General features: G+C 31.9%; 1 protein-coding gene across 1 annotated transcript in view; it reads right to left on the bottom strand.

Moving 5' to 3' along the window:
• LOC107439503 (O-acyltransferase like protein-like) overlaps positions 1 to 17,889 on the bottom strand; it is a 42,554-nt gene extending 24,665 nt beyond the window's left edge. The window contains exons 1-3 of the mRNA XM_016052133.3: positions 16,656 to 17,889; positions 2,463 to 2,689; positions 1,572 to 1,686 (exon numbers count right to left, since the gene is read on the bottom strand). Coding sequence (XP_015907619.1) covers positions 1,572 to 1,686; positions 2,463 to 2,689; positions 16,656 to 17,586 — 1,273 coding nt within the window. The 5' untranslated portion in view covers positions 17,587 to 17,889. The remainder of the gene's footprint in view (positions 1 to 1,571; positions 1,687 to 2,462; positions 2,690 to 16,655) is intronic.
• Between the last annotated feature and the right edge of the window lie 3,364 nt (positions 17,890 to 21,253).

Below are 21,253 nucleotides of genomic sequence, written 5' to 3'. Positions count from 1 at the left end.
TATATATATATATATGAGTATTTCTTCGCAACATGAAAATTAAAATTTTTATTCTATTCATTGTTTTTACAAAAATTAAAAGTCAAGCAGTAGACTAACGTTATGACACACTTCCCAGTGGATCACTGAAGTCAAGCAACACTGATTTTAGTCAGTGAGCGGGTGGGTGACCACTTTGATCTGCCTGCTAGGGAGTGGGTCGACGGTCCTCATTAAACTATTCTACCTTAAAGTTCTCGACTTCGTGCTCAGGTCGTAGAGCTACCGAAGCAGGGCTGCCATTCCATCTGAGGAGAATGAAAATTGTGATAGCATGTTTTCGGATCATCCTAATCCCAGACCGTCGACGATGGTCAGCGAGAATGGGGCCGACCCTTTGAACTGTTTGGGTTTGGATGTTTATGTTTGCCTCATAAGTGAGGTGATCTTCGAAGCAAGGAAATAAGTTCTCACTGTTATAGTGCGTGACGAGCTCTGATTTGTGTATGTTTGAGAGAGAGAGAAAACCTCTTCGCAAGCTTCAGAACCAGTTTTTGGCTTTAAAGATAAGACTTCTTTATGTTGTTGTTGTAGTAGGTATGCCCGCCTTTCTATGCCCAATAATTCAATTTCTATCACATCCATACGTCACATCCGTTCATGGGGTGGATCCATTCATTCTTCCAGAGATCGCAATTTTGACCTGAACCAGAGAACGATCAATCGCCAATTCAGTACATCAAGATGCATATTTTGTTATGGAGACTTTGTGACCCGGCAGATTTAACGTGCATCAGTCACCATTTACGACAGGGAGAGTCTTCAGCCGGCTGGATTCGAACTCTCATTCTCACGAACGTGAGTCCAGTTCCCTGCCAACCAGGCTATCCCGGCCTTAAGGCTTTTTTATGAAGAAATTATTTACGTTTTGGGCTTTAAACTCGATTATCGGTTAACAGACAGTTAACAGTTAACTTCGGTCTTGAAATGACTGTTTGACTAGTTATTCATCGCCCATTGCGCAACTCTAGTACGACATAAATAAAGTACTACGAATACACTAGTACTGCAAAGATTTAAAATTTACTTTTTTGGTCTAAAAATTAACTGGAGAATACCTTAATATTTACGTAAATAAGACGTATAGTGCGGCTTTCAGGAGAACTTCTAAAGATATCAGTCTCGCGTCGTGGCGGGTACCATGGTTACGAGGAAAAGTCACTTTGAATTGAGGTGTGGGGGTGAATAGTTTTGTCTTGATTTTTGCAAAGGTCAACGTGAGTGAACCAATCGACTCATTCATTTCTCCCCCATTAGAAATGTGCTCTCGCTTGTTACTATAGCAGCAGACAGCCCCAGACTCTCAGTCTGGAGGAGTTCTCCTCAAAGCCGCACTATACGTATTGCATAATACGTAAATATTTTTCATATTGTCTAAAAAAACATTTTGGTAAATATGTGATATAAATGACAACTTGTTATTGACTTAGCATTTTTAATTTTGGATAAAAAGTTTCCAGTTATACTCCCTACTCTAAGATTAAATAGCAGAGCACAAAAATGCAAATAACAGAACACAAAAATGCACTTACAAGCTGATGCCATTTCGCGAATATCGTCAGCAACACAAGGAGATGGAACGCAAACTCCAATGCGCATGACCATGAAGTGAAAGAGGGCGGAACCATGAGCAAAATCCGACAGAACCTGCAAGAACTTAATATTATTTTCATGAAAAGCTCAAAATAAGAAGAACTTAGTATGTCGCTGACATTTTATTGAATTTTGAAAAATTATCTTAATAAAACAAAAAAGGCAACAATTAGAAACTTGTTTACAAAATGAGTTTTCCTCATTGAAAGCGCACTCATTTAAAAATTATGAACCGATCTTCGATATTTTAAGTGTTCTACCTATATACAACTTAACAGCGGAAATATTTTCAAAATGTTTTTTTTTCTTTCTTCAAATTAAGCTTTATCAGCAATGTTTCATCTTGCGCCTCTCCAAAATGTACAATCTTATCAAATGTACAATATTTTCGATTATGGGACCTTGGGGCAATGTCAGTTTTGGTTTTTCCACTGACAACAGAAAAGCTCCAGTGTGTTGGTACGCAGTGTGTCCCCTGAAGAAGTGCTGTCTTACTAACACACATATCTTTTATTTTATTACTTTTTCCTGCTTTAATTGTTTGTTTGAATATCTAAATTAAATTAAAGCAAATTTGGTTTTAACTGCTTTAAGAGCTTTTCCATTTTGATTTAATATTTTAATTGTTAATTTACTTCCTTGTCTCTTTCTGTTTTTGTAAATTGGATTCATTTTCTGATTAGGCAATCTTATCAAATCTCATATAGACTGATGTCATTTTTTCTCTGCATTCTTGAATTATTGGCATTATATTACTATTCATAACTTCTATTTTACTTCATATTTGTTTGTTTTTTTCTTAAAAATTAGCAAAAATTGTTGTAACTTACTGAATCGATTGGAATGTTTCCAAAATCCAAAACTTTTGTATTTAAAGTAACGCTGTTTTGGAGGGCAGGTAAAGTAGGTTTCAGTTCCAGCGTGCAGTACTTCCCACGAATGTTGACATGCTTGTTCCTTTTGGGTTGCTCTACATCCAAACACTGATCGTATTCCCCTAAATCAGTGAGGGTACCTTCTAAGCTACCAGACGGCAATCGACCATTAGCATCCACCACTAAAAGCAAAAATGTACATTTAAATTGGTACTAAAGTTAGAATTAATCCAGGAAATTGTGTTACGAAGACAAGTAAATACTATTAAAGGCGTGTTTCAACACTATAAACTAGACATAGAAAGCGGGAAATTGCTGAATCAATCGAGTTAAAGATGGTGCATTTATCCTCTTTTTGTCTGTTGGTCAAGTTTATCTTCAGGTACCTTGATTAATTTTGAAATATTTTTCGTAATTTATATTTTATTTTATATGAAAACCTTTCACAGTTATCCCGAAGGCAAGGAGATTCCTAACTTATGTTTCATCTACCAGTAAGAATATTAAATGTCAATTATGAGCGTTTGAGCCACAACAGATATGCATGCAACAAATAAAAGTCGTTTTCGCTAAATGTAAAGTATCCCCCAAGTTTTCCAGCTATTTTTTAGCACATTGTTGGATCGATCAAATTTTATTACTGTAAATTCGAAAAAATGTAAGTTTTAAAAAACAATATCGGTATGGATATCAATTTTTAAACAGCAATACCGAAAAATACTACGCAAGGGTTTTTCAAACTTTTAAACACTATGATTTTAAAAGCATTTTCCTTATTAATGCAATAAACTGTTGCAAAACTTTAAATTGTGTTTTCTCGAAACTATGTTTTTTATAATCGTAGATACAATAACTTCTAACTAATGTTCCCAAGGGTAGGAGTATAATCCTTGACAGTAGCAACATAGGAGGAAATCATTGAGGTTTGATCATAGGAAATATTTGAACCACCCAGTCTTTATCGTATATAAACATTTACTAAGCTGATTGAAGAAAACGTTCGAGGTTTGATCTACCCTATATTTTTCACACTTAAACATATATTTATTTCAATGATTGGAGGGAAATTTGAGGCTTGGAGAGATTTGATCTACCCAATATTTAAATATTTATTTTGCTGATTGAAAAAAGTATTCGGGATTTGACCATAGGAGAGATTTTACTTACCCTATTTTTTCATATTTAAGTATTTATTTAGCTGATAAGCACCAAATGGAAGCAAGATATGAGGCATAATCACATGCTGTTTCTGTCTATGAGCCATAAAATTAAATATTATAGAATTCTTATTCAGAAAAGTAGATTTTCTTTTCTTGTTGCGATAAGTTTCTTTTAACTGAGTTATTTTTTATTAATGTGTGACGAAAAAAAAAAGTTGAATTCTTTGTGTATTTAAACCAATATGCTTAAAGTCGATGTATTTCTTGCTTATTTTTACTGTCTAGTGTAATTTGTTTTTACAAAATAGTAAGTTCTTTGGATGGATTTTTTTTTTTTTACAAATTGAATTTTTTCTTAATAAAATAGCTGTCAAGTGAGGTTTGATTAATTGTATAAAATCAAAGATTTCCACATTTGGGAAATACTTTGTAGGGATAGTGAAGTAAGTGGGATTGTAATGAATAACAAGTTACAGAAATAATGTTATGAAGTCCTGCTGATTTTTATTTAGTATTTTTTATTTATAAATATAGTATTTATTTCTGATAATATCCTATTCTTAAGTGCTGGCGGACAATAGTTTGGTGTTTTTCACTTTGGGCCCCTAGGTCTTTGTTTGCTCATTCAAATAAAGGATATTATGCAGATACTTCCCGATCAAACAGGACACCAAACCATGGAGCCATGATGGCTCAAGGGATAGAGCGTTCGCCTTCCAAAGAGGTGAACCATGTTCGAATCCCAGCAAAGGCGTTTCAAGGCGAATTTCGCATTCGTCTTGCACCGACTACAGTGCTGACGTAAAATATCATCAGGGGTAGACAGATCATGGGCTAGAGTACCCTTGCCGTTAGGCTAAACGTGGAAAGTTTTCGTGGTTTTCCTCTCCGTGTAGCGTAAATATGGGTTATTTTCATCAAGAAGTCCTCCACGAAGGCACATTGCTTACATTACTTGTTCCACAAGTTCCCTTGTCTTCTGGATTGGGTTCAAAATTACAAGGCTACGGAGTTGTACGTTAGTAGTCGTAAAAACCCGAAAATTGGGTCTGATGTTCAACAATTATAAAAAAGTAATAATAATAAAATAAAAAACAGAGTATAATTAAATTAAAGTTTATTAAACTGTTAAAAAGAAGACCGTGAAACAAGTAAAAAAACGTATAATATAATTATCTTAATATAGTTCAGTTTATTGAACAATTTAAGTTCAGATTCGTGAATAAATATTTGATAGATCTTTTTAAGCACTTTGTTATTGCTATATGATTTTATAAACTCTTTTAACCCCCGTTGCTCGAAGCTCCTTCACAATTGGTCAATCCTCCCTTAAGTAGGGAGATTTGATCTATTTTGAGCACGTAAGAGTGTACAAAATCCTTTATGAAAGCTTAGCTTATAAATAAAGTTAGAAAATAATGTAAACTGGTTGTAAACATTATAGGCTCATATATAAATAGAAAATTATTTCTACAAGAAATGCGTCATAAACGTCCCATGTTTTTTCCAATATTTTGTTTAATTAGATAAAAATAAATTTTTCTATATTTTACCGAAATGTTCTTGAAGATCAAAGCAACGCATGCACAAGCATTAAGCAAAACCAATCGAACTTTTAAACATAAGCATGATGAATTTTTTATTTTTTTTTGTAAAACTTTTTTTCATAAACAGACGAGAAAAAAAACCTAAGTAGTCTAATAAAAAGAGATCCTTTCTACTGAAAAACAAAAACAAATTTCTCTAATCAAGCGTTAAAGTACGAGATAATCTTCTTGAATAAAAACTTGCACTTTCACTTTGGCAACAATTAGACTAAAGCATTTTTTAAATCTTTTTGAAAGAATGTAAAAATTAGGTCAGTGAAAACGACGATCAAAATCTTGACATTCGCGGAGGGAAAGTAAATTTGCTCTTGAAAAATTGCTGTTGTCTCGATAATCTTGTTTCCTTTATGCGGAAGTATGAGGACGATGACTTTTACATTTCATATTTCATTTAGATGATGTAATTTCAATTGCCGTGAAACTCCTGTTGTGGTTCCTCTAGCTTGACACACATATAATCTTTTTTTAAAGACACTGTTCTGTTATCGTCTGCAAAAGTAATTCGAAATAGGGCATCTAATGCACGTGCGGCAGTGGCGGGAAGCAACTTTAATGTGCTCTTCTAGGGTGCTTTTTCTTAAATAAATGCTTTTGTTTTTTCAACATGGTCAATTTTGTTTCGTTTAATCAATGCTTATAGAGAAAATACTAATTTCTATAACCGATCTTAGCACCGACTCGATTAATTTTTATCAATGCACACATTGTAGAAAAAAACATTTTTTTAAAAAGAAATATGGTCTTGAAATGATTTTATTTTATTTTATAACCGTCGCTAACAGCCGATCCACTTTTGAACTACCAATGTTCAACTTGCTATTTTGAACCCAATCCAAAAGACAAGGAACTCCTGAATTAAGTTTTATGAAAAATGTGCTTTCTTGGAGGACTTTTTGACGAAACTCACCCACATTTGCTTTACATGAAGAGGCAAAACCACTAAAATCTTCCACGGTTAGCCTGACTGCAAGGGGAATCTAACCCATGATCCGTCTACCACTGACGATATTTTACGTCATCACCGTGGTAGCCTGGCGCGGAATTCATATAACCCAGCCATCGCTGGGATTCGAATCAGTTTCACCTTATTGGGAGGCGAACGCTCTATCCCTTGAAGCCCCACGGTTCTCTCTAGAAATAATTGTCTCACTTTTCGACACTAATGTTTAGTCTGTGGAAAAAAACGCTATTTTTTTTAAAAAGTTTTTTGATGCAAACTGTTTTCTTTGTCACCGCAAATTCTTATTTTATAGAGAAAGCACTTTTTTTAACATGGTATTGACGTCGAGACTCTTGCTTTTAACCCCCAATGCTTATCACTAAGGAGTTTTTTTAACCATGAACTTGAAACTGATTCTCTTGCTTACTTTATAAAGAAAAGGCGACTTTTGAGCACTTTTAGTGCTGGCAAGATCTGGTAACAAAGAGAACTGTTCCGGAGAAGTCCAAGGCTCACCCCGGGCTGATGTGCAATGATGATTTTTCGAAAAAAAATGCAGTGTACGGTTTCATTGTAATTAGAAGATATAAAATCAAGTTACGTATATTTTCATCATCATCATTAGCACGACTGCCCGAGGTCGGCCTTCGCCTTTTCTAGAATATTTATTAATGTCGTTCTCAATAAAGTTTCTTTGTTATATGGTTACATAGAAATGGAAGTACATCTATTATCTACTTTATAACTATTGTGAAAGTATCTCTATTTTAACTACATAATTTTTAGGAAAATAAAAAAAAATCTGTGAAAATTAAAAAACTGTAGAAATTTGGGGCATTGATTACTTTTCTATTATGAAATCTTTCTAAGTGTACTTCTGAATAGGACATAACAGGGAAGCGCTTTTAGCTGTTGGTGACGGCATTTCCGAGAATGGGTTCCTATGCAGTTTTAATCCTGATGATGTTCCTTAATTCCTCTAGAAGTTTGTCGCAATATTTATGAGATCCCTTTTTTATGTAACGTTTTTAAACTTGTATATTTCGACAAACAGGCTAAAAATGTCTCTTACAAAAAAATCTGTAGCCCTAGGAGCAAAGCTAATTTTAGATTTTAGGTCCTTACAATCAAATTCGGCACGATCAAGTAATTGTATAAATACAACAAAAAATTAGTTCCCAGAGTAATTTGTTAAAAATGGAGCGAAAAAAGACAATTTTAGTTTTAAAAAATATCCCCCAGCATCTTTTTTTTTCGAACTCAGTATAAAATCCTTTAAAATTCATTTATTGATAATATTTGTTTAAATATAAGTTCTTTCAAAACTATTAAACTCACCTATATTTTGAATTCAGATTACAAAAGTACGCAAACTTAAAAGATATATGCATAAGCGATAAGCGAGCCAGATAAAAATACAAGTTTGTAATGGAATAAAACTAAATAAAATAAAAACAATGCCTGTCTTAAATAGTAAAACACACGTGATGAAGATTGTGTTTTTAAAACCCACGGTTCCACCAGCCCTGAGATACCCTCGTAATTTATCATCTGCGCCAATTTTAGTTTATAATATCGTTTTCCCACCTACCGTATAAAACAGCATTTTAGTTTGGTGCAGTATTGCCGATTCTAGCTCATGGACTTCATAAATCTAGCACTTCATAAATCTAACAAAATAAAAAACATTTCTAGAAATTTTCCTTCTTTATTTAAAATAAAGTAAAGGAAAAAAAATATATGAAAGTGTGTTATTCACGTTCATTATTTTTTAGAAGCAAAACAAAAGAAGCTGCTCAATAAAAAGAAAGAGAGAAAAATAACTCTCTCTTGAAAAAATTATTCGCGGCTATGCTAGGTCTTGTTTCATTCACATACCTTATACAATTTATATTAGGTGTATTACTTTAAGGCGTATTATTTATTGTATTTAGGCGTATTTACGTTTCTTTTCGAATTACTTTAATGAACTTTCACAGAAAAAATATTCAAAACTGTTTGTAGAATCAATGAAAAAATAAATTATTTGAAATATTCAAATAATGGCAATTTCCAAAAAAAAAAAATCGAAATTGAAAATTTTAACTACTCTGTCAAACATTTTACCTAAAAATTTATCAAGATAACGACATAGTATCAGTGCAAACATTATCCAGTACTATTGCTCAGCAATAATATTTTTAAAAATTCTTAAATTTGTAAATATCAGAGAACAAAATCCAAAACCATAAAACTTCGAACTAAAAGAATAGTAAGAAATTACGTAATCATGCCAAAAGATAGTAGGGGGAAAGGCAATGTTGTCGTTTTTAATAGCCAGTTAACCTTTTTATATAAAACAATCCAATCAATCATTTAGTATACCAAATAATATTTATCTGGAATTATCGTAGTATAAAATAATGCCACGCAAATAGAGGGTTGTGTAATTTATGTTAGTATGTAATTCCCATTCATTACTTTCGTAATTTGTATGAAAAGAATTACCTCATCAAGAAAAGAGCATAACACCTTATGTTACCAGTTGATAGCTGTTAACAAGTTTCGGATTATATCACCATGGGAGGCGATCAATTTATTGTTCTAAATGCTGCAAGAGTGTTAGTTTGTAGGTTAAAAGTTCTCTCAGCAAAAGGGGTTTATGAATTGCTTTGATATTCTCTTTTTCAAAGTGGGGCAAAAACAAGTATTAAGATTTTAAGATCTAGTTTACAATTTCTTTCACAATTTCTTTTTCACTGTTTAAATATTAGGATAAAATATTATTAAGTGTTAAAAACAAATAATGAGAAAGTAAGCAATTAAAAAAAATCCTACTTTCGCTGCACTTTTACGTTTCCTCAAAGATTCGAATAATTTGGACTAATGACTAGATCAAAGAATCATTAGACCAAAGAAAATTAAAAGGTTTATGTGTGCCTTGAAGTAATAAATGAATTAAAACAGACAAATGGTGATTAATCCTCACTAAAGTTTAAATATTAGGAGATGAAATCTAAAATCTGTGGGAATTCAAATTTACGCTAACTTCTTTAAAAAAAAAAAAAAATCTGCAACGGCTCTTACATTTGCAATAATTTAATCTTAATATTTAATCTAGAAATGTTAAACCTTATAAGTAATTTACTTTAAAAAAAAGTCATTATTGCCGATTCTAAATTCTCTTACATACTAAATATTATATTAAAAAAAAAAGATTAAAATGTTGTTTATAGGCTAATTGTGAAGTTTTTTTATTTATATTTTTGAAAATAACACATTTTATTCATTAAAGACAGGGTACTGAATGTTTAAAAAATAAAAATAATCAAAGCTAGGGTCCTGATGGCTCAGGGGATAGAGCGTTCACCTTTCAATGAGGTGAACCGGGTTCGAATCCCAGCGATGGCTGGTCGATACGAATTCCACATCCGGCTTGCGCTAGTCACAGTGCTGACGTAAAAATATCCTCAGTGTTAGACGGATCATGGGTTAGAGTCCCCTTGCTATCAGGCTAAGCATGGGAGCTTTTCGTTGTTTTCCTCGCCATGTAGCACAAATGCTGGTTGGTTCTATCAAAAAGACCTCCTCGAAGGGAAATTTGTACCAATACTTGATCCAGATGTTCCCTTGTGTTCTGGATTGGGTTCAAAATTACAAGCCTGCGGAGTTGAACATTGGTAGTCATAAGCCCGAAGAATTGGGTCAGCGTTCAACGACGGTTATAAAATAAAATAAAATAAGAAAAGCTAAAAAACAAACTTAGGTTTTATTGCTTAAAAATATTTCTGCAGGTTTATCCAGTTAGTTATGTTATAAAATAAAAAAAGAGAAATGAAGCAATCAATTTTGAATAACACTATGTGAAAAAATTTTTGGTTGCATTTATACAAATACTTGATGTTGCCTAATTCGTGTGTGGGGATTAAAAATCTGAAATTAGTTTTTAAAGCTAAATTTTTAGTCTATTTTTTGTCGAAGTACATGATTAAAAATATTATATATAACAGGGGGTTGAATAAATGTTGTAATGCAATGTTGCAATAAATGTTTTAGAAGAGTGTGGACACAGCATCAGGCTAGAAATTGCATACGACACCTTGTCTGGAAATGTCATCGTACGCGGCTAGAGGCTCTTCTCTGTAACCCGCCCTGCAATAACCTGTTTCGAAGCACACGAAAAAACAGTTCATAATAGGAAAAAGGCATGGGATCGTTTATGGGTTATGGGTCTTTTTCAGCATGGGTTCTTAACAGTTTTAATACTAATGATGTGACCAAACTCCCCTAAAAATTTTCACAACATTTTAGCAAATTCCTGTTATATACAACGTTTTTAATCATTTTGACAAAAAATAGACTAAAAATGTTGTTTAAAAAAACTGTAGTTTGAAGAGAGAAACCGATTCCAAATTTGAAATCAGTAATACGAAACTATCTAATATCTATTAAGACCCGACCGGTCTGTGTAGGGGTCCGAGATTTGGCCTGGTATCAGAAGGGTTCTGGGTTCGAATCCCGGACAAGGCATGGATATTCTTTCATTCTCTGTATCATCTGTCCTTACTGTGGGAGCAACGTTGGCCCACCTAATATGGTGCCCCTGAAAGAGTGGCTAACTCTGCCCTTCAGATGCCTGTTTTGACGAAAGGTCATTTTCCAGGTGGGCATTGAAAAAAAATATCTTTTCAGAATATCTGCACGCAACAGAAAAAAATGTCTTAGATGGAAAAAAATTTCTTACAAATTGGTAAATGGTTAATGTTTTGGTTAAGTGTTAAAAGTTAAATGTTTTAAATATGTATCAAATAATCCTGAACAATAATTTGATTTTACTATGTTCTTAATAAAATATAGTTCTTAATAATCATTTTATATACTAGTGAATTTGGAATTGTATTTTTGTAGTGGTAGACATACTACAGTACTCCCCACCAGAATTTTATCTGTGATAGAATTCGATGAACCGATACCACTAGTTGATTCATTGCTGTTTTGTGAGAAGCCGGGAGAGCTGTATTAAGATGACCGTCCTTTTGCTGATTGCGAGAGCTGTATTAAGTTCAGGGTCATGATTGCTCCTGTGTTTCCATTAGCAGTGAGTTTATGCGGGCAGACGTTGTGTGTGATCAAGACTGAGTAGCAACAGCTTGAGGAGGTGGATAATGTCGCAGTCACAAGTAGCAAGTCAACATGGCCGTTCATCGAAATAGACGTGTTTCAAATTGAAGTGGGAGTTTCTGTCAAGTTTGGCGTGTTTACTTAACGTCCGGGTTACCAATGTGGGGAGTGAGTAGTTATAGACCATGTCAACCTTCTTCTATGAAAAAATACCTCACCATAGAGTCGAGTTAACATGCCTTATATACTAGTGCAGGGGTGGCGAACCTTTATACACCAACGTGCCATTTTTTCTAAAACATTGTTTGATGAGGTCATAGACGTGCCGTCAAATAGTTTTGACTTCGTGATTATTGGGAAAATAATAATACTAAATACTATCAACTCAAAACTCTTTATTTACATTGAAAAAAAACAAACATTTTGCCATGTCTCAGTTATATGCGTAATTCAACTTAAAGTAACATCAATGTGACTTCTGTTGTTGCAGATTAGATGACCAATAACTTATATTAGGTTGTAAGATGTTAGTTTAAGCAGGACTGTTAATTTTTTTTGCTAGTTATTTATTGTTAGCTTGTTTTTTATGGTTATTAATTGGTTTTTTTTAGCATTGATTGTTAATTTTTTATTAATAATTGTTTATTATTTTGTGTATTTTTGTGAGTTTTAATTTAATTGTTACATATGCTTCATAGTGTAATACCATTTGTGTAATAACAAATGTGATCGGTGGCGTGCCCGAAATATTGCATCGGGTGCCATTGGTTCGCCATCCCTGTACTAGTGAATTGGAATTGTATTTTTGCAGTGGTAGACACACTACAAGTTGATCAACGAGAAAAGAAATAGATTTTTTTTATGAGATACATTAATTATACTAAATGTTGTCCAATACACTGGATGTTGCGTTTTAGGAGATTAATCAGTATTGTTAAAATTTCGAATTGCATCAATTTGTCACGATACGTAATGTCAGACATGCAGTGTTAGATTTAAGAACATTTTTTTTAAACTCTTTGGAAAATCTCAGACTGGTAGAGCGTGTGATAGTTTGATTACATCCTACTTTGTAGCATCGTAACTTTAACCAAAAACGGAAGTCACTCGAAGTAAAATAACATGCTTTACTAAGTTTCGCAATTTGTCAATTAAAAAGAAAATGGAGTATCAGTATATCTTTTCCTTATGACTGAACTTTTAAAAAAAAAGATTTAATTCTCTTCCTATTCACCTTTTAACTTTTCTAGTTTAATCACTGTGGTGCATCATTTTAGAAACTAGAAAATGCGCAAAACTTTAACTCTGTATTCAGTTTTAATGTAAAAAAATTATTTCGGAAATAATATTTTCATTACTTTTTAATTAACGTTAATAAATTAATTTATCGTTTTTTCTGACTTGATCTTTGAACATTAGTTTCTTAACTAACCTGATAGCTAATACTTCCTCCTATTTTAAGGTTTGGGTAATTATATATTTGAATTTTAAACTGCAATAATTTTTTTAATATTTTGGCTGTAAATGATATTGTTTTCAACGATAGGACTTTCATTTATTTGAAGTGAAATTCTATCAATGTTACTTTGGAATGACCGGCCTGTGTAGGGGTTAGGGAACTGCCCTTGCATCAGAAAGGTTCTGGGTTCGAATCCCGGGCAAGGCATGGATGTTCTTTCCTTCTCTGCACTATCTGTCCTTACTGTGGGAGCAGCGTTAGCCCGCCTAATATGGTGCCCCTGAAAGAGTGGCCAACAAATCTGCCCATTGATCTCCAGGTGGGTTCTAAAAGGTGGGCATTAAAAAAAAATTGGAATGAACAAGACATACCTGTTTTTTAGTTAAATCCTCGTACTTGAAGCTATTCCATTTTTTGTTTTGTTAATTATATTTTATAACAGCCGTTGAAAAGCTGTCCCAAATTTGAGTTTACTGCTACCAACTGTTCAACTCTGTAACCTTGTAATTTTGAACCTAATCCGAAGACAAAGGAACTCCTGGATCAAGTATTGGGAAAAATTTGCCTTCATGGGGGACTTTACGGTGAAACTAACTTGCTTTTGTGCTACATGCTGAGAAAAACCACGAAAACGTCCCTCGGTTAGTCTGACGGCAAGGGAACTCTAACCCATGATCCCATTATCCTTATTGCTATTGATAACCCATCCAAGGTTTATTGATAACCCATTATCCTTATTGTTATTGTGCTATAATTTCTAATATATAATTTCTAATTTCTATATGCAATTAATAATCCATAATTTATTTAATATTTCGGTAATTTACATGAACTTATTCATATAAAATGCCAATGAAAAAAAAAGAAACAAAACCATGTATTGAATAAATTATGTAAAGGATATGCATTTACAAAAAAATCAATAAGTAATTCTAGTCAAGTTTTAAAATTCAAAATAAAATAACTAAATTGATAAATGAGGAATTATGGTTCTCCAGTAGCAACTATTTTCAGCGTTTATAACAGTTCTTTTATGAAGACCATAATTCAGTTAGTTTTTTTCAATTTCAGAGCATATATACATTATTATTTATATACATACACCGAAGAGCCATTTCATTATGACCACCCTCCATCTATAACAATGGGCTCGCCCAGGTTTTCACGGTTTTTCGCCCAGGAACAATGTTTTCATGGGGCACATTAGGACCCATAATCCTCACAGAACAATCCCTGACGTCTGTAAGCTACTTGAACATAGTTACAGACCAGGTTTATCCATTCCTGCGGGGGATGGTGTTTACCAACAGGATAATGACCCATGTCATATGGGTCGAATCGTCGAGGAACATTCCAGTGACTTTCAAGTCATGTCTTGGCCCCCAAATTCACCTGACCTTAATCCAATAGAGCATTTGTGGTCCTACTTGGAAACCAAATTCGTTCTGCCATGATCCGTCTGTTACTGATGATATTTTGCGTCGGCACTGTGGTCCGTACGAGCTGGGTGCGGAATTCGTATCGGTCAGCCATCACTGAGATTCGAACCCGTTTACCACTTTTGAAGGCGAATGCTCTATCTACTGAGCCACCACGACTCAGGCTATACCATTAACGAGTATGGCGAAGTGGGATCGATAATGGACTACACGAATTGTTTCTCTATTCATATTGAAAAAAATCGTAAGAGCCGCTGCCACAATCATTGTTTTAAGTGTTCAACGCTACATTATATTTTACGTTACTGGGCAAAAACTTAGAAACCTAGATGGTGCGTAGAAAAATGCACAGGGAGTACGATGGAATAAAAAAATTATCATTCAGATATTAGAGTTCATATCGACCAACCATTAAGGGGATTCGAACCTGGGTCACCTCATTGGGAGGCTACGGTCTATTCCCTGATCCACCACGACTTATGCTTAATTTATATTGGTGACAGCAACTAGTAACTGATATGATAAGATTGTTACCTAAAATAGATGCTGTAGTAATAGTTTTTCCACATCACAAGTACTATAATTTCTAATAAATAATCAATTTTCATAAATTGTAGACTTAATAGGTTTAAGTAGAAATGTTTGATTAAAATAAAAAATACAGAAAATTTGAAGAGTTTGAATTGTAGTATTTATTTCGCTTAAGTTGATCCTTATTGTTTCAAGTATATCAGTATCTTAAACCGTGTGTTAGAATTCAAAGCTAGTCTATTTAAACTGCCTTATTTATTATTTTGAAACAATTTTTTTTTATTTGAATGCTAATCGTGTTTTTCAAAAAATATTCCTTAAATTATTTTTTGAACTATTTTAAAAGTTGTATCTTTTACGTTACACTTCTTTTTTTGTTATTTTTATGCTTGATATGAACCTGTAGATTTTTATAAATGTTTTAATGTAGATTTCTGTAAAAAAAAAATTTATAAACTGATCAAAAAATCAATCAAATTTTAACACCATATATAGAGTAAATAATTTTAAATAGCCTAGAAAAAAATGGTTATATGTTCTCTGAAAAATATTAAGGGGCTGGTAAAGTTCAAGCAAGAAGATTAAAAGTTTAAATGTTTGTAGCAACTCCATATACTTCTGTTAATACTTTGCAATAACTTAAAATGCAAAAAAGAAGAAGAAAAAGGTTTTAAGGAGAAGTCACTAACTATTTATAATGAATAAATGAATTTTTTTAAAAAATTAACTTTTAAATTGAATATCAAAGAACAAAAAAATTTTAATTTTTATTCATTTCGCTTATATATTATGTTATTGTGTTATATTTATTTTATTCATTTATTAATTAGATTAAAAGTATATTTGAGACCGGTATAGTCTGGTTGAGTGAGCATTAGGCCTATCCAAGAGGTCGTGAGTTCGATACCAGCAGGTCGAAGACTCTCCGCTTACAAAATGGTGACTGTTGCACGTTAAATCTGCCGAGGTCACAAAGTCCTTCAAGTTCCCATAACAAATCAATACCTCTGGGGTTACTGAATCAAAGATTAATCGTGCTCTGGTTCAGGTCAAAATTACGATTTGCGGATGAATGGTGTGTGAATGTGTCCTCCCAGTGAAACGGGCTGTGACATGTGTGTGGCAGAGGTCAAATTCTTGACAATAGATGGTGCCACCGGAAAACAAGAAGAAGCACATCCTCCTTACCTTAATGGCATACGACAACAAGAAGATTAGATTTTATTTATTTTATTTATTTATTTATTGCGTTATATTTATTTGATTTATTTATTTGTATACATTTCTGGGGCATAAAGATGGTTTTGTTTTAGCATGATTGAAAGCTTTCGAAAATACTTATTTATGCACTTGGATATTTTATTCTAAAGCACACTTATTCATAGAGAGGGTAATTTCCCCACATTTTGTATACCATGTTTGTAGACCATTTTCTTATTCAATTCCGATTATCTGATTCTCAATTATATAGCAATTCGATTATCCGATATCCCTTCCAATGCTCGTTAAAAACATTCCAACACACTTTTTATCATTATTACAGATTTTACCCAATGACTGTTCTGACGTCTGATCTAAAATCTGGCAGCTAGAAAACGATAGTTAAAATGAAAATAGAACAGTATCTATGATTTTTTTGCATGATATTGTAATGATTAAAACACACTATAAGTATTTTATTTAACATGGCTATTACTTATTTTGAATACTTTTGCTCATATTATGATGATTATATGCTAAAAAAATAGACCTAAAATTTAAAAATTTAAATTTTCCAACAATTTTTTTGTTCTTTTAGGGTGTCAGATGACTATATTTTGAACCATATATATTCTAATATATATGGTTAGACTCATGTAACGTATTATTTTTTTCTAATAAATATTAATAAATATAAAATAATGTAACTTACTCTTTATAGCCCAGCTTTTCAATTTCCTTATTCCATTCACTAACTGTAAGAGGCCACCATTACATTGAGAGGATATATTTAACTGACTCTGAACTCGCAAAATTAAAGGTAAGGCTTTTTTCATGATTGTATCTGTATACAAACGGAACGTCTTTTCTAATTCCATCCATTTATCTTCTAAAGAAGCATTGAGTGTTTTTCCATTCGGAAAAGTTGGTGTTGAATCTGAAAAAATTTCCATGTTCTCTTTAGTTTGAGGCCTCCGATTACTTGGCACCGTTGTGATTTTAGAACTTTTTTTATTATTAACACTAAACTCAGAAGATTCCGTCAGTAATAGCGTACCATCTGGAGTTATTCTCAACGGAAGTCCAGATGTTGAGTTTTTTTCTGTTGCCAATTTGTGTAGTTTGGTGATTTTAAGACCATGGGTCAATGTTGCATTTAAATCTTTTTTGTTTTCAGTCCAATTTCCATTCTCAATTCCTCTGCTTTGGTCACTATCAGGCGTTGTTTGTATCAAGTTTGGGCTAAAATCTTCTTTAAAAGTTGAGTTTGAGTCGGATTTTATGTCCACATTTTCATTAGAATAATTTAGCTTTATTCTAATATCTTTAGCCTGACCTTTTTCTAGGTTGCTATTTATAATATTTTCCGCACTTAAGGTATCAGGAATACCCTTACTATCCAGGGGTGCTTCAACTTTTTTAACTGTTAAATTATCACTCAGCGAAGAACTCTCTAAGTTTTCCACTGCAAAAATATCCTCATTATCCAAAGGAAAGGATATTTTTTTAACTGTTAAAATATCTGTTGTATCCTGAGGAAAACCTTGACCTTCACTTGATTCAATGATTCTGAATCCGCTAGTCAAATATACCAGGAAAAATACTAGCAAGTACAAAGCGACCGGCGGAATTCCGTTAGACATGCTGCCTGTTGGGGATTTTACATTATCAATGAAAGCGAATCTGTTTGAAGAAAATGAGGACAATTATTACCTGACTGAAAGTTTAAAAGGTAAGTTTCCGGCTGCAAAACCAGTCGCCAAATTTACCGCCAAAACGACTTTCTAAACAGTTCATTGAAGAATGTTAATCAGTAAAAGGAATCTTCCCTCGAAATTCGAATCAAGTCAAAAGGAGGCAGCTATTGTAATAGTGGTTTTACAATGCATTATTTGCTTTATAAATTATTGCTGTTGACGTAAATATTGCAATGAAGCGTGCAATAAACACTGGAGTTAAGGAAGTAGATAAATTAGATAATTCAAAGAAACTCAACGAATGATTAACGTATTGTTTTTTTCTTTTGTTTAATTACTATTATGTTCTTTAATCTTATATATATGGTTTTATTGTATAGGAACAAATTGTTAATAAATTATAAATTAATTGTTATAAATTAATTGTTATAAATTAATTGTTATAAATTAATTGTTATAAATTAATTATAAATTATATTCGAATTAATTATTTTATTTTAGAGGAGAAAATATTCTGAAATATTTAATTTTATCAAAATATTTTAATCATATATGACATAATTTTATTCTAAAAGGATAATTATCTGTTGATATTGTATACTTCATGTTGTTATACATGTCTGAGGGTAAGTTTAATACTCCGAATAATACTCCGAATTTAAGTGTCATTTAATATTTAGAAAGTACGAATTACATGTTGTTTTATTTAATTACAATTGGCGGTTAAAGTACTTTTCTTAATTCTCAAATATACTTACAAAAACAAAGTAAGAATGTTAAATTATCCATCATTTTAGAGGGCATTTAAAATTTTGACATAATTTTTAAAAGAAAAAACTAACAAGTTAACTAATTCGATGTTAAATATTGCATAATATTAAGAAAATTAAAAAAGGATGAAGCAATAATTATTTAAATTATAATTAGAATTTCAATCCATATTTTTAATTCTGTAATTTAATATTATTTCTTATACTTCTTTACATTTCTTATAATTGTTTATAAACTTTAATAGAGATAAAGTTAATAATCCTTCTAATTTAAGTGTCACGATAATATTTAGTACGAAGGAAAATACGAATTACACGTTTTTTTTAATTACAATAGGTGTTTAAAATATTTTTTTTTTGAGTTCTCAAAATTTTTGCAAAAAGCGTAGTAGGAAGGTAAAATTAACCATCACTTTAGAGGACATTCAGAAATCGTGACATAAATTTGACAAAAATCAATAGGCAACTCGATGTTAAATATCACACAATATTAAAAATAATAATAAATACTGGAACAATATATATTTTAATTATAATCAAAATTCCAATAAATATCTTAATTCTGTAATTTAATATTATTTCTTATACTTCTTTATGAGTTTTAATATAGATAAATTTAATTATGCTTCTAATTTAGGTGTCACTCAATATTCAGAAAGAACATGAATTACATATTGTTTAAAAAATTACAATTTGTACTTACAGTACTTTTTTTTTTAATTCTCAAATTTTTCCTGTAAAAAGTTGTATTGTGAAATTAAACCATCATTTTAGAGGAGGCAGTTCAAGATCTTGACGTCATTTTTAAAAGAAACAAACTATCAGATAACTTTATGTTAAATATCACACAATATTAATAACAATAAAAAATACTACAGCAATAATTGTTTTAATTATAATTAGAATTCCAATGAATATTTTTATTCTGTAATTTACCTAATAAATATAAAAGTAATAGTTAAGTAAGTTATAATAAGTTAACTTGAAATATTTTAATTCATAAAGTATTGTTGTTTAGTAATTTAGATGAATAATATTGAAAAGTAAATAATTTGCTTAAAAAGTGTTCAACATTCGCTGCGGTAAAAAAGGGAATAATTAACTGACTAATTCCTTTCGCATTTATTTGGATAATATTTTTATTTAATTTGTGCGAATCACAGACATTAAAATTTAAAAAACCGGAATAAGTGTTTCTTATCACAGATTATTCGTTACTTTTATCAAGTTAATGTATTAAGCAAGATTCTTTCTCATGTTAAGAAAGTTCATTAATTCTCAAGATTTGCCAAATGTGTCACATTACTATCTGCAACAAACACGTGTAATCAAACTGTTATTTTCCAAAATCAAACAAGCGATATATTTTTGTGAGGAATGTTCATTAGGTAAATGCAATTTTTTTATATAAAGAAAGAGGCCAAGGTATAGCCTCTTGTCCTATAAAAAAAGGGAGCGTGAGGGACTAATAATAATAGAGTAATATCTGCCATTATTTGTCAGGGATACTTATACGAATTTTTTAGTGTAATTTACAAAGGGCTATCAAAATATTTTTTTATTAGAATACTTAAAAAAACAATGGCGTCTACCTCAATAATATTAAGATTTGCATCGTCGTACCACAAATATAGTGCGAAAGGGAAAAATCTTACCGATTTTAACGATAACACCTTATACTTACTATACAAGTTCTGTTGTTTTAATTTGTCTTGGTTACCACTAAGGCTTTTTATGAATTTGCAAAAATAAAAACATTATAATTATTTGTAGCCAGTAATATCTTCAGTAGTCTTCATGTGACGAACCTATGACCTCCTTTGTATAGATAATTTTAATATAAATTTAAGTGGATCCATTATGAAATTTGTCATTTAGCATCTCATGTATATATATATGTATATATGTATATATGTATATATATATAAATTATTCTTTAATTTAAACTTTACTCATAATAAAAAAAAAGCATTATAATTTTTATTGTATCATTTCTAATATTTGTCGACACACAAAAGTGCCGCGGCACAGTGGTTGAGAATCACTGAAGTAGCCATAGCTACTATATATTCTNATATATATTTATATATATATATATATATATATATGTGTGTGTGTGTGTAATGTTATGCCTTTAAAGGCTAGATAATTGAAGAGACTTAATACATTTAAAAAGGCATTTATTGAGGGTGTTCGTTGGCTATGTACAATGATGGTTTCCCAGTTTTTCAGGGATGTTTGGATTTGACCCAGATTTATCTAGACATGAAGAATATAAAAAAGACACGCATTTTTGGCTATCCCGAAATTTTAAAGGGAGGTTCTGAGAGGGAGTGGTTGCAAGGATCTTCTTATCTTCATGAAACGTCATTCAATTGATAAAATGCAGAGATTTTGATTCGCTAAAAGGATAGATAGAGGAAGGCTAAAAGGAAGGATAGATAGATAGAGATCGCTAAAAGGATAGCGCCGTTCTGGTTCTGGGAAATTTTTGGGACTATCTTAATGTGTACTTCATCGTCGAATTATTGTCCATTAACTTCAGAAAATAATCATTTATCTGGCCTTATCTGGTTCATCTTGACTTTTTATGGCTCTTTGTGAGCAACTTCTGCATCTTAAACTTGATAAGAAACATATGTTTTAAGCTTATCAGTTAATATAGAAAGACTCGCATGAGAAATTCTATATTACATATAACCTTCTTTTAAGCGCTTCAGAACTTCTAAGAGGGGTAGGGGGCATCCTGACGACTCGAAATCATATAGCAATGTGGGGTCGGAAATGCTTTCCTGAAGCGGTGACGTACACAGAAGCACCATAAAGAAAAGAGACCGTAAGTG

The sequence above is a fragment of the Parasteatoda tepidariorum genome, chromosome 6, assembly GCF_043381705.1.
Source record: "Parasteatoda tepidariorum isolate YZ-2023 chromosome 6, CAS_Ptep_4.0, whole genome shotgun sequence".
Taxonomy (NCBI): Eukaryota; Metazoa; Arthropoda; class Arachnida; order Araneae; family Theridiidae; genus Parasteatoda; species Parasteatoda tepidariorum.
The sequence above is the reverse complement of the archived record's forward strand: the minus strand, read 5'-3'. Positions and strand labels throughout refer to the sequence as shown.